The sequence below is a fragment of the Trichechus manatus genome, unplaced genomic scaffold, assembly GCF_000243295.1.
Source record: "Trichechus manatus latirostris isolate Lorelei unplaced genomic scaffold, TriManLat1.0 scaffold00025, whole genome shotgun sequence".
NCBI classification, from domain to species: domain Eukaryota; kingdom Metazoa; phylum Chordata; class Mammalia; order Sirenia; family Trichechidae; genus Trichechus; species Trichechus manatus.
In genome coordinates, this window is record NW_004443961.1 from 2,294,167 (window position 1) to 2,305,559 (window position 11,393).

The 11,393-nt window shown below is 45.3% G+C and overlaps 1 protein-coding gene across 2 annotated transcripts in view; it reads left to right on the forward strand.

The window, feature by feature from the left end:
* Positions 1–11,138, forward strand: part of VLDLR (very low density lipoprotein receptor) — a 50,992-nt gene extending 39,854 nt beyond the window's left edge. The window contains exons 10-19 of one of the 2 annotated variants that reach the window (XM_004373468.2): positions 279–450; positions 1,291–1,509; positions 2,869–2,987; positions 4,203–4,342; positions 4,663–4,804; positions 6,231–6,377; positions 7,516–7,599; positions 7,985–8,065; positions 9,601–9,770; positions 10,623–11,138. In XM_004373468.2, the coding sequence (XP_004373525.1) occupies positions 279–450; positions 1,291–1,509; positions 2,869–2,987; positions 4,203–4,342; positions 4,663–4,804; positions 6,231–6,377; positions 7,516–7,599; positions 7,985–8,065; positions 9,601–9,770; positions 10,623–10,658 (1,310 nt within the window). In that variant the 3' untranslated portion in view covers positions 10,659–11,138. The remainder of the gene's footprint in view (positions 1–278; positions 451–1,290; positions 1,510–2,868; positions 2,988–4,202; positions 4,343–4,662; positions 4,805–6,230; positions 6,378–7,515; positions 7,600–7,984; positions 8,066–9,600; positions 9,771–10,622) is intronic. The other variant, XM_004373469.2, reaches the window with a different exon arrangement.
* The last annotated feature ends 255 nt before the right edge of the window (positions 11,139–11,393 follow it).

Consider the following 11,393-nt stretch of genomic DNA (forward strand, 5'->3'; position numbering starts at 1 on the left):
ACCTACCAGGTTTACTTACTTTCTGCTTCTTGAAACTTGAGTGCAATTCGAATAAACTGTTCATCGACCGCCCTGCTTTTAAACGCAGTGACCCAAGGACAACCTTCCTCAACCATGGGAAGCATTTGCGGGTTCCAGAGGCAAGAACTCTGGGCAAACTACTGCTGACGTGTCCAGCAGTTCCCTGGCTGCAAGGGCGCCACTGTGGAGAAGAGGTGACTTGGAAGGATATCGCCTGCTAACAGCAAAACTAAATAAACCCGACTCCTGTCTTTCAGGCAAAGAGCCCAGTCTGATCTTCACTAATCGAAGAGACATCAGGAAGATTGGCTTAGAGAGGAAAGAATATATCCAGCTAGTTGAACAGCTAAGAAACACAGTGGCTCTTGATGCTGACATAGCTGCTCAGAAACTGTTCTGGGCTGATCTGAGTCAAAAGGCCATCTTCAGGTAACTTGCAGTTCCATTCTAGATGTCTTAGCACAAGTCATTGTCACTTTGCCTGTGGGAAGGTTTGGAGGAGGAGGTTTGGCATACAAGTTTCCCATCTTTAGCTCCAATCTAGCATCTGATTACCTGGGAATACTAAATCTAAACACTGTTTCTGGTTTTTTTTGTTTTAATTAAACTACTAATTACCAGTGCCAGTTGCCATCAAGTTGATTCCAACTCATGGTGACCCCGTGTGTTTCAGAGTAAAACTATGCTCCATAGCGCTTTCAGTGGCTGATTTTTTAGGAATAGATCACCAGGCCTTTCTTCTGCGGTGCCTCTGGGTGAACTCGAAACTGTGACCTTTCAGTTGGCAGCTGAGCATGTTAACCATTTTCACCACCCAGGGACTCCTGTCAGTTCCCAATTAGAAACTAGCAATTGTCTGTGAAGTCAAAGACGGCAATAGCTATAATACCGTCATAGATGACATCTTAGTTTCTCATATTTTCTCCACAGTTAATTGAGAACCAACCTCACTTGTTACAAATAGAAATGGTGGTGGCAGCTATTTCTTATTGGGAACTATAGAAAGTCAGCTGATAGCTACTAAAACAAATGGTTTCCCTAGAAACTTGTCGTTCTTGTATATAGGATATGGAACAGCAACTAGATTATCTCCAATACTGCTAACTTAGTATGAGTAAGCAACATGGTTAAAGAATTTGAGGGGTGAGCAGTGGTGTTACTAGAGTTTGCTCTGAACCAAGTTGTAGACCATTGTGTACGCAGAAAGTCCATTCTCCGGGCTCCAATGGTGTCAAACTCTTAAATTTCCTGTGACCTATTCTGTTTCAGTGCCTCAATTGATGACAAGGTTGGTAGACATGTTAAAATGATCGACAATGTCTATAATCCTGCAGCCATTGCTGTTGATTGGGTGTACAAGACCATCTACTGGACTGACGCGGCTTCTAAGACTATTTCAGTAGCTACCCTAGACGGAAGCAAGAGGAAGTTCCTGTTTAACTCGGACTTGCGGGAGCCTGCCTCCATAGCTGTGGACCCATTGTCTGGGTTTGTATTCGGTGTCTTTTGTCATGTCGCCTTTGGATGTTATCTGCGTAGGCCAGGGCGTTTCCTCATGCCTGAATTGGTACTGAAATCCCAAGGCTTGGTAGCCCGCTACAACAAAGAATGATCCGGTACGTGATGTCAGCAGTGCCGTGGCTGAGAAACCCTGCACTGGCCCCATCTCTATGCTGGGTACTCCTTGGGCAGTGTGATTACGATTGAAATAAAACCTGTTGCCATCAAGTCGATTCCAACTTATGGTGACCCCGTGTGTGTCAGAGTAGAACTGTGCTCCATAGGGGGGTTTTCAGTGGCTGTGATCTTTCGAAAGTAGATCACCAGGCCCTTCTTCTGATTAGATCACCAGGCCTTTCTTCTGAGGCACTCAAACTGCCAGGCTGGCGGTTCGCAGCCAAGGGCGTTAACCATTTGCCCCACCCATGGACTCCATGATTATTGCTAGTAGACATTAATAAAACAGCATTCTTGACGGGACAAGCACCAAAAGCTGTATCTGCAGCCTTATGCCCACCCTGCCTCAGTGATGTGATTTTAATTTTGGCCTGAACATTCAGCCAGGTTGGCTATGGATGATCAAACCTAAATACTAGCATGAATTGTTTGAATTAGGGTAACAGCTTTGCCTCCAGGCTTATGTCTAGAGGTGCAAGTTGTCTGGAAGTCACCTTGAAATAACAGAACTTTCTGGAAACATTTCATGGAGGGCCTTCCTTAAATTGCCATTAAGTTACATAGAAAGGCAGCTTAGGAAAGTGGCTGTTGTTGTTGGGTGACTTCGAGTTGATTCTGACTCATAGCAAGCCCGTGTGACAGCGTAGAACAGCCCCATAGGGTTTCGTAGGCTATGATCTTTAGGGGAGCAGATCACCAGGTCTTCCTCCCACAAAGGCACTGAGTGGGTTCCCACCACCAAGCTTTAGGTTAGGAGCCGAGCGCTTAACCATCGCACCACCAGGGCTCTGAGGCTATGGTAATCCCAGGTGGCTCCCATTAAGCCTGCCTAGAACACAACCAGCCGCCTTCTACTCTAAAGTGTAAAGGACATTTATTTTCCACCCCCTGAAAGATTTGGTCTTTTACAAAGCAAACACATAAATTTGAGACTCTGGGCTGAAATTTAGATGTCATTTGTAGGTAGATTAACATACTTAGTGATGAGCTTGCAGATTTTAGCATTCAGATTTGCTTACCAAGCACGTAACTTAGACCTTTAAGTGTTGCTGTTTGTCTCTAGAGAATGAATCCCTAGCGTTTTCTGTGTTCTCTTTGAACTTCTGTTGTAAGCGACAGCTTTGTTCCTTCTCAACCACTGAGGCTTACTTCTAACGCAATTCTTCCCAGCTTTGTTTACTGGTCAGACTGGGGTGAACCAGCTAAGATAGAAAAAGCAGGAATGAATGGATTTGACCGGCGGCCGCTGGTGACAGTGGACATCCAATGGCCCAACGGCATTACCCTGGGTACGTATGTCCTTCCTTCCTCGACTTCCAGTTCACTGTCTTCACAGCGTTTTAACTTGCCCTCCATGGCTAGGTCTGGACCACAGCAGACGACTCTCATTGTTCCTTCTACAGCAGGAAGTTTTGGATGAGAGTACCTGAACAATGGAGTCCCTGGGTGGTGCAAATGGTTAACGTGCTCGGCTGCTGACCGAAAGTTTGGAGGTTCGAGTCCACCCAGAGATGCCTCGGAAGAAAGGCCTGGTGATCTACTTCCGAAAAATCTGCATTGAAAACCCTGTGGAACACAGTTCTCTGACACACATGGGGTCACCATGAGTGGGAGTAAACTCGATGAGAGCTGGTTATCTGAGCAATACAAGTGGAAGGGTGGCCTTACCAAATTACATGCTCCGTAATTACTAGCTTTGTTGTCCATTTGGACCTAATGTGTGACGTGGACTCAGTAAATCTCGGCAACTCTTGTACTAAGTATTCCGGGCACAGGTATACAGCGTTTACTGAGTGGCAGTCCTACAACAGTTTTCTTCTGGCTCATCAAGCAAGAGGAAGAATACCGTAACACTAGTCTCTTAATCAAAACCTCTTAATTAAGTAATTATTCATTAATACTTCTATAATGTGGTTGGAGGCATTGGTGGTTCAGTGGTAGAATTCTCACCTTCTATGCAGGAGACCTGGGTTTGATTCCCGGCCAGCGCACTTCATGCGCAGCCACCACCCATCTGGCAGTGGAGGCTTGCATGTTGCTACGATGCTGAACAGGTTTCAGTGGAGCTTCCAGACCAAGACAGACTAGGAAGAAAGACCTGGTGATTTACTTCCGAAAATCAGCCCATGAAAACCCTGTGGATCACAGTGGTCCGATCTACAGCCGGTCCTGGGTGGTGCAGGACTGGGCAGCATTTCATTCAGCATTTCATTCCTTTGTGCGTGGGGTCGCCATGAGTCGGGAGCCAACTCGGTGGCAGCCAACAATAACAGCATAACGTGGTGAACGTTTCTTAAGTCAGTTACTTTGAGGATCTTAACGCTGAAAAAAATGAGCAATGGTACAGACTCAGCATACTGTTTGAAGAGGTTTGTGGGGCCTCAGTTAAGACCCCCTGCTGCAGGAGGAACCCTGAAAGTAGAACATGAGATTCTTCAGGTATTTTAGATGTTAGCCAGCATCCTAGTAACTTATGATACGGTGACAATTTTTTTCCTTCCTAGACCTTATAAAAAGCCGCCTCTATTGGCTTGATTCCAAGTTGCACATGTTATCCAGTGTGGACTTGAACGGTCAGGATCGTCGGATAGTACTGAAGTCTCTGGAATTCCTCGCTCACCCTCTCGCACTGACAATATTTGAGGTATGTTGTGTGTGCACATCTAAGTGTATACCCTTGAGTTCCTCTAGCACTTTGGGAAGAGGGAACTGGCATATGTGGATGGACAGAGGCACGTGACTTGAGAAATTGCTTTCACTTACAACCTGGTACAACTTACGTACTGATTCCTCAAAGCACTTTGAGAAACCGGGACTTGGTTCTTTTCGCTGTTTTACATCTGATGTCCCAGGCCAGCAGTAGATAAACGTGGTCCATTACATGGCTAGTAGATAATGATGATCTTTGATACTGACTTGTGTTTTATCTTTGGTGTACATGCTAATTTGGGGGTTCTGTTTTAGGATCGTGTCTACTGGATAGATGGGGAAAATGAAGCAGTCTATGGTGCCAATAAATTCACTGGATCGGAGCTGGCCACTCTGGTTAACAACCTTAACGATGCCCAAGACATCATTGTCTATCATGCACTTGTACAGCCATCAGGTAACATAGTCTTCAGTGGCTACTTAAGAGGCAGCAGCATGATGCAGTGCCTGCTGGGTGCCCGTAACTCTTTAGTAACTCAGCTTTCCCTGAAATGAAACTTTTGTCCTTCTGTACCCTCTCTGAAACACTTCTAACTTGGAATTTGGTGTCTTTTATTTCCATTTTCCTAGTGACTTGTCTTCAGAACTTTGTCTCTTATGTTTCCTCCCAATTCTCAGTGTTGAGCTTTTATTTCCTTCTCTTCTGTATCCCTTTTGCCTTCTTTTCCACTTGCTGAAACAATTGCACTAGCCTCCAAAGTAGCTTTTGTGCCACAAACTTTCCCTGTGTTCCCCCATTCTGCACCTTAATCTAGGATTGCATAGATCTACCAGCACATCTGGTCATATCAGCATCCTGTTCAAGTCCCTTGGCTGGTTCTGTCTAAATAAAGCTCTGAAATTTCCCTGCACCTGGGCTCCCGTCCACTTTGCAGGAATGAGGCAGGGCAAATCAGGAGAGCATGCTTGGTCTCCTCCTCTGAGCCTCCACTTGAAGCCTTGGACCAATAGGGAGTGCCAGTCCTGGTCCCTCACCTCCTTCCCACCTGTTCCCTCACCACCTGCCAAGCAAATGACACCTGTTTCCACTATCAGAGGAGAAGTCCCATTACATGGAGGATAGTAACCTGCTCCACAGTTTGCAGATGTTCGGGTTGCCAAGAAAGACACGACTCACACACAGGCATTGGTTGGAACAACGCTTTAGTCACACAGAGGAGAGACAGAGTAAGATCAGCTGCAATGATGGGCACTGGTCCCCCATGGCCAGCAGGTCTCACTCTGCAGCCAACACAGAGAGATGGTCTGCATGCACCCCTCTTGTGCAATAGGAGCAGGACGCCGTTCCCTCCCCTCTGGGAACAGAATAGCAGTGGAATTGGCCAGTGCCATATAACACACACACTTAGCTAAGTAGTTCCTGGGAGTATTGACGTGCTCAGGGCAAGCGGGGAGGATGTGCTGATAGGATGCCTTCTTCTGTGGGATGTGCTTTGGGTCAAGACACTCCAGAAAGGGAGTCATCCCACACTTACATCCTGTCCAAGACGCTAGGCCAACACATCTGGTCTGAAGTACAAGGTTCATTCGTAGGTCACAGGGAAAAGAGGCAGGCTGTGCTTGGACTGCCCCCTCCCACACCAGACATAACTCGTGTCCTACCTCCAATGAGGAGTCTCTTTGGACCCGGGGTTTTCTCATAGCATGCTGCCTGTGCCCTCATGCTTATTTTTCATCAGCCTTGGTTTAACTGGAATACTTGACAGAGCAGGCAGGTTTAAGCCCTTTGAAAACAAGGACTTCTCTTTTCAGTGTCTAGAACAGGGCTTTATACATAGTAGACACTGGGATACCTATTTGAAAGAACTTTTTTTGCTGACTAGGTAAAAATTGGTGTGAAGAAGACATGGAGAATGGAGGATGTGAATATCTGTGCCTTCCAGCACCACAGATTAACGACCACTCTCCAAAGTACACCTGTTCCTGTCCCAGTGGGTATAATCTAGAGGAAAATGGCCAGAAATGCCGAAGTAAGGCTTTTTGCTTTTCCCTCATCAGCAGGACACACAGCAGGCAATATAGGAACTCACTAGCTATATAAATTGACTTGTTTTAACTAACTCTTGGAATAGATGTGAGAACATACCTGCTACAATTGCATGCCAGGTGTGCATGCCATTACTTAAGACCTGATTTTTAGCTCATTTCAACATGAGATGAATTTATAGGTGACTAAAGTGACAACCAGCTTCCTAGTAATTTGTACCAATTAGTCCCATAACTGCACTGAGCTAGACAACTTGCAGATAATTAAACAAAGTCTTTATGCCCACCGACAAAATGGACTGAAATTGTGCTTAAAGAAGGGCCATGGTTACAGGAACCCCCAAAGCCTCAGTGGGTGACACTATCTTAAACTCTCACTTAAACCAAACTTGCATTTTTTTCTTCTGTCCTTACCTTTGTATTAAGTGACAGATTAAACTCGCGTGTTGTGATTGAAGAAATCATATGGTGGGGTTTGCATTAGCTTAATTCTGGGTTGCTGCAAGGACAAGCTCAGTTTACTGAGAAAATAGTTGCAAGACAATTTGGCAGTGAAGAGACTGGTAGGCCTGGTAATCTGTTTTCAGGGCATTTCTTGTAACTTCTGGGAGCCTGGGACATTGTCAAGGAGTGCTGGTTGCACAGTAGTTAAGTGCTCGGCTGTTAACTGAAAGGTCAATGGTTCAAACCCACCAGCCGCTCCATGGGAGAAAGATGGGGCAGTCTCCTTCCATAAACATTATAGCCTTGGAAACCCTATGGAGCAGTTCTGCTCTGTCCTATAGGGTCGCTATGAGTTGGAATCGACTCGATGGCAATGAGTCAGTGGGTTGGGGACATTGTCTAGAGGGCTTATTAAGTGTGTCTGTGCTTATTTTTGAATTGTCAGATTCCAAATGTGGACTCTTCTGCCCAAAGGCTCATGAGTCGTAACTTCTGTGTGGGCACAAAGACTGCCCTTTCTCTCGCTTGTGCCACATCAGTCGCACAATGTAGTTCAGCAATGACTTGTCTGTTTCCAGTGGTGTTAAATTAACCCCCTATGGCATGGCTTGTCTGGACTACACAGCTAGCCACCCTGGAACCCTGGCATTAACCAGGTTCTCGGTTTTTATAATTCAGGTACTGCAGCTACCGTGACGTACAGTGAGACAAAAGATGCCCACACAACAGAAAGTTCACCAACTAGTGGACTAGTTCCTGGAGGTACTGGGCTTAGTACTACAAATGGTTCATCTCCACTAACAGTCACACTCTTTGTGGCTATCACTTAAATAGTTAATGTAGCCTTTATCTGCTAGTCCTGCCACTGATTGGTAACCTAGGTTTAAACTCCAAAGCCTTAGAACCTGCAGATCCTACCCTGGCCGGACTCACTAAGGTTTTTCTGTTAGAGAGCCACTATTAGTGAACATGGCTGTTACACCATGTGATTCTTGAGTACTCTAGGCCAGAGATGTTTCCTGTATATATCGCAGCGGGCACGAAACATCAGTAACAGACACAGAGGCATGAGGCTCTTACCCTGATAAGTAGCTCTCTACGTCTGAATTCAGATCCTTCTACACCGACTCATTTTATTCCCCTACAGGGATCAATGTGACCACAGCAGTATCAGGGGTCAGCATCCCCCCAAAAGGAACTTCCGCTGCCTGGGCCACCCTTCCTCTCTGTAAGTAGGACTCCCTGCCTGTCTGGCTCCAGAGAACTTCCTAGATACCAAACGAACGTTTCCGCTTCATCGAGGGACACCCCTCCTGAATGTTCCCATGACCCCTGATATTGTCATAGCACTTGGGACGCTGGATTACGTTCGCTGCCTCCCCGACGTGGAACACCGAGTTAGGATTCTGTCTTAGTTCCTTGGTGCCACTCTTCAGAATTACCACAAATTAAGTGCCTTGGAAGAACAGAAATGTATTTCTTATAGTTCTGGGGACGAAAAGTCCAAATCAGGGTCTCGGGTGTGTTGATCCCTTCCTTGTAGGTAACCCTGGGTGTTCTCTGTTTCCTTGGCATTCTTTAGCTTAATCATCACATAACATCTGTCCTCCCGTGTGTGTCTCCGTCTGTTCTGCTCTTTTTGTAACTCGGAAGTGATTAGGCTTAGGACCCACCCCACACTGGTATGATCTCATTAATACAACAAAAGAAAAACAATATTTCCAAACAGGACGAGACCCACAGGTACAAGGACCAGGAATTCAACCCATAATTTTGGGGGGACACCATTCAATCCATAACGTTGTGATCACAGTAGCCATCTCTTCAGTGCTATACTGAGCACAGCACCTGGCAGTTACAAATGTTCAATTAGGACGTGAAAGATTGTTAGCCTGGCTTACCCCAGTTTACAGTAAGTCCCTTTCAGCAAAGAATACGGTCCTAACCACCTTTGAAATAAGTTCAGTGCCTTGTATGGAGTAGATACGTAAATGGTTAAGTGCTTTCTTGGAGAGCTTTAGGACTTACAGAGGCTAAATTAAAAATAGGTAAGAATTTTCAAACCCAGAGAAAAGAACCTGTACAGCTGTTATCAGATATATGAATTGTAAGGTAGTTCACTCTAATGGCCTCCTTGACCTAAATGTACTTACTGGGTTCCAAGCTTAGCTCACACACCAGGACAACCTGAAGAGCTCTCTAGAAACTTCTGCCATTCTAATTCGGTAGGCTGGGGTGGAGCCCAGGACTCCACACTTGGCAGAATGGATGTGGCCCGCTCAGCACCAGTCCATAACGTAACACTTAGCCACTGGTCTGAACTTACAGAGCTGTTGGTGCATCTATATTCTGATTTCTAGCTGTCCCAGCTTCATAAAACACGAAACTTGTTAGGTGCCATTGAGTCGCCGGTCCTGTGCCATCCCCATGATCGGTTGCGGATGGGACCGTTGTGATCTGTAGGGTTTTTACTGCTGATTTTTGGAAGTAGATCACCAGGCCTGTCTTCCTAGTCCAGCTTAATCTGGAAGTTCCACTGAAACCTAGTCAACATCATAGCAACACGCAAACCTCCACTGACGGATGGGTGGTGGCTGCACATGAGGTGTGTTGGCCAGGTCTCCCACACGAAATGCATGAGAATTCTACTGCTGGACCACCGCTGCTCCCGTGAAGCTTTTACTTCTGTCAATTATCTTGGACTCTTGAACACCCCCTTTCTGTTCTGAAACCAGACCTTGCTTCGTCACTCTCTATTTACAGTGCTCTTAGCGATGGCGGCAGTAGGTGGCTACTTGATGTGGAGGAATTGGCAACACAAGAACATGAAGAGCATGAACTTTGACAATCCTGTGTACTTAAAGACCACCGAAGAGGACCTCTCAATAGACATTGGTAGACACAGTGCCTCTGTCGGACACACGTACCCAGCAGTAAGTCACCTTTGTGTCTTTATACACCATGGCTTGTGACTGTTGGAAAGGAGTCTGCTAACTCAAGTTGTGGCTGCCTGCACTAGGAAAAGCCATTGGGATCATTAAGCCACCCACTGCCTCATCTAATATCTGGAAATTAGTCTAGCCTGTGGGAGCATAAGTAAGTCAATTGATAAGCACCTGACCAACATAGAATGGCACATAGGTCAAATTAAGGTCATCACTCTACTCTTTGGGATATTCAGTTGTAGAAACTACATGTGAATCATAGCATGAACCAAGTAGCTCCTTCTCGAACTGTTCAATGTAAATTAGCACAGCATACTGTAGAGGAGTTGGCTTAAAGTCAGCCTAATGGACAAGCGTCACTTAGCCAAAATTACCCAATGCGTTACTTAGGAAGGTATCACATCCCACCTAACATAGCTAGCTCTTCTTTCAGCTGTAGAGCATGTCACTTATTCTTCAGATGAAACCCCAATGGAGTATTTGGCTTTTGCTTAGGGAACAGGCTGGAACAAAACAAGTGCTGAACACTCCTCTCTCAAGGTCTCTGTGAGACATTGGACTGTGGCCAATTCATGGTCCACATTTGTCTTTTCACATTTTTCTCCAAGAATTAAGACCATTCACTAGAACAGGCAGAATCAATGATACAGTTTTCTCACTCCACCAAGTAATTGTAGTTGAGTTCTGTACAACTGAATACTATATTGTGTCTGTCTTCCCTCCCGTTCAAGCTCATTTGGTCCTTGAATGACCAACTGAAAAGCTAGGTCGATTTTAGGGACTGGAGTTGTCGCCGGGAAGTGGTCGCCAACCTCATTCCATGCTCTTTCTTCTCCACAGATATCAGTTGTAAGCACAGATGATGACCTAGCTTGACTTCTGGGACAAGTCTTGACCTCTGAGGTCTAAATCCATAATCCCATCCTTCGGAATGGTAACCAAGCCAGCAGCTGAAGTCTCTTCCTCCAGTCTGGAAGAACATCAGGATATCTTGGCGTGGATCAAGCTTGTGTCTTTGACCATTTTTGTACTACTTTTGTAAATATTCTTGTCCACATTCTACTTCAGCTTTGGATGTGGTTACCAAGTATCTGTAACCCTTGAGTTTTTAGACAGTATTGCCACCTCTGGCCAAATATGCACTTTGCCTAGAAAGCCATATTCCAGCAATGAAACTTGTGCTATAGTGTATACCACCTGTACATACGTTGTATAGGTCATCTGTAAATAGCCCAGAGAACAATCACTATTCTTAAGCACTTTGAAACTGTTCCTATGTAAATTATTGTAAACTTTTTCAACGGTTGGGACAATGGCAATAGGATAAAACGGGTTACTAAGATGAAATTGCCAAAAAAAAAAAGAAATTTGTAAACTAATTTTGTACGTATGAATGAAATCTTTGACCTCCGGGGAGGTTTGCAAAGGCTGAGTGTTCAAACTACTGTACATTGTTTTTCCAAGTGCTAAAAAAATTAAACCAAGCAGCTGAACCACGGTTTGTGCCTGTTCCTCTACCATAAACAAACAGCCTGAATAGTATCCAGGGTTCTCACGAAATGTGGGATCCATCGATCTCAGGGTTGTATAGCAATGCCTGTCATTGGACTA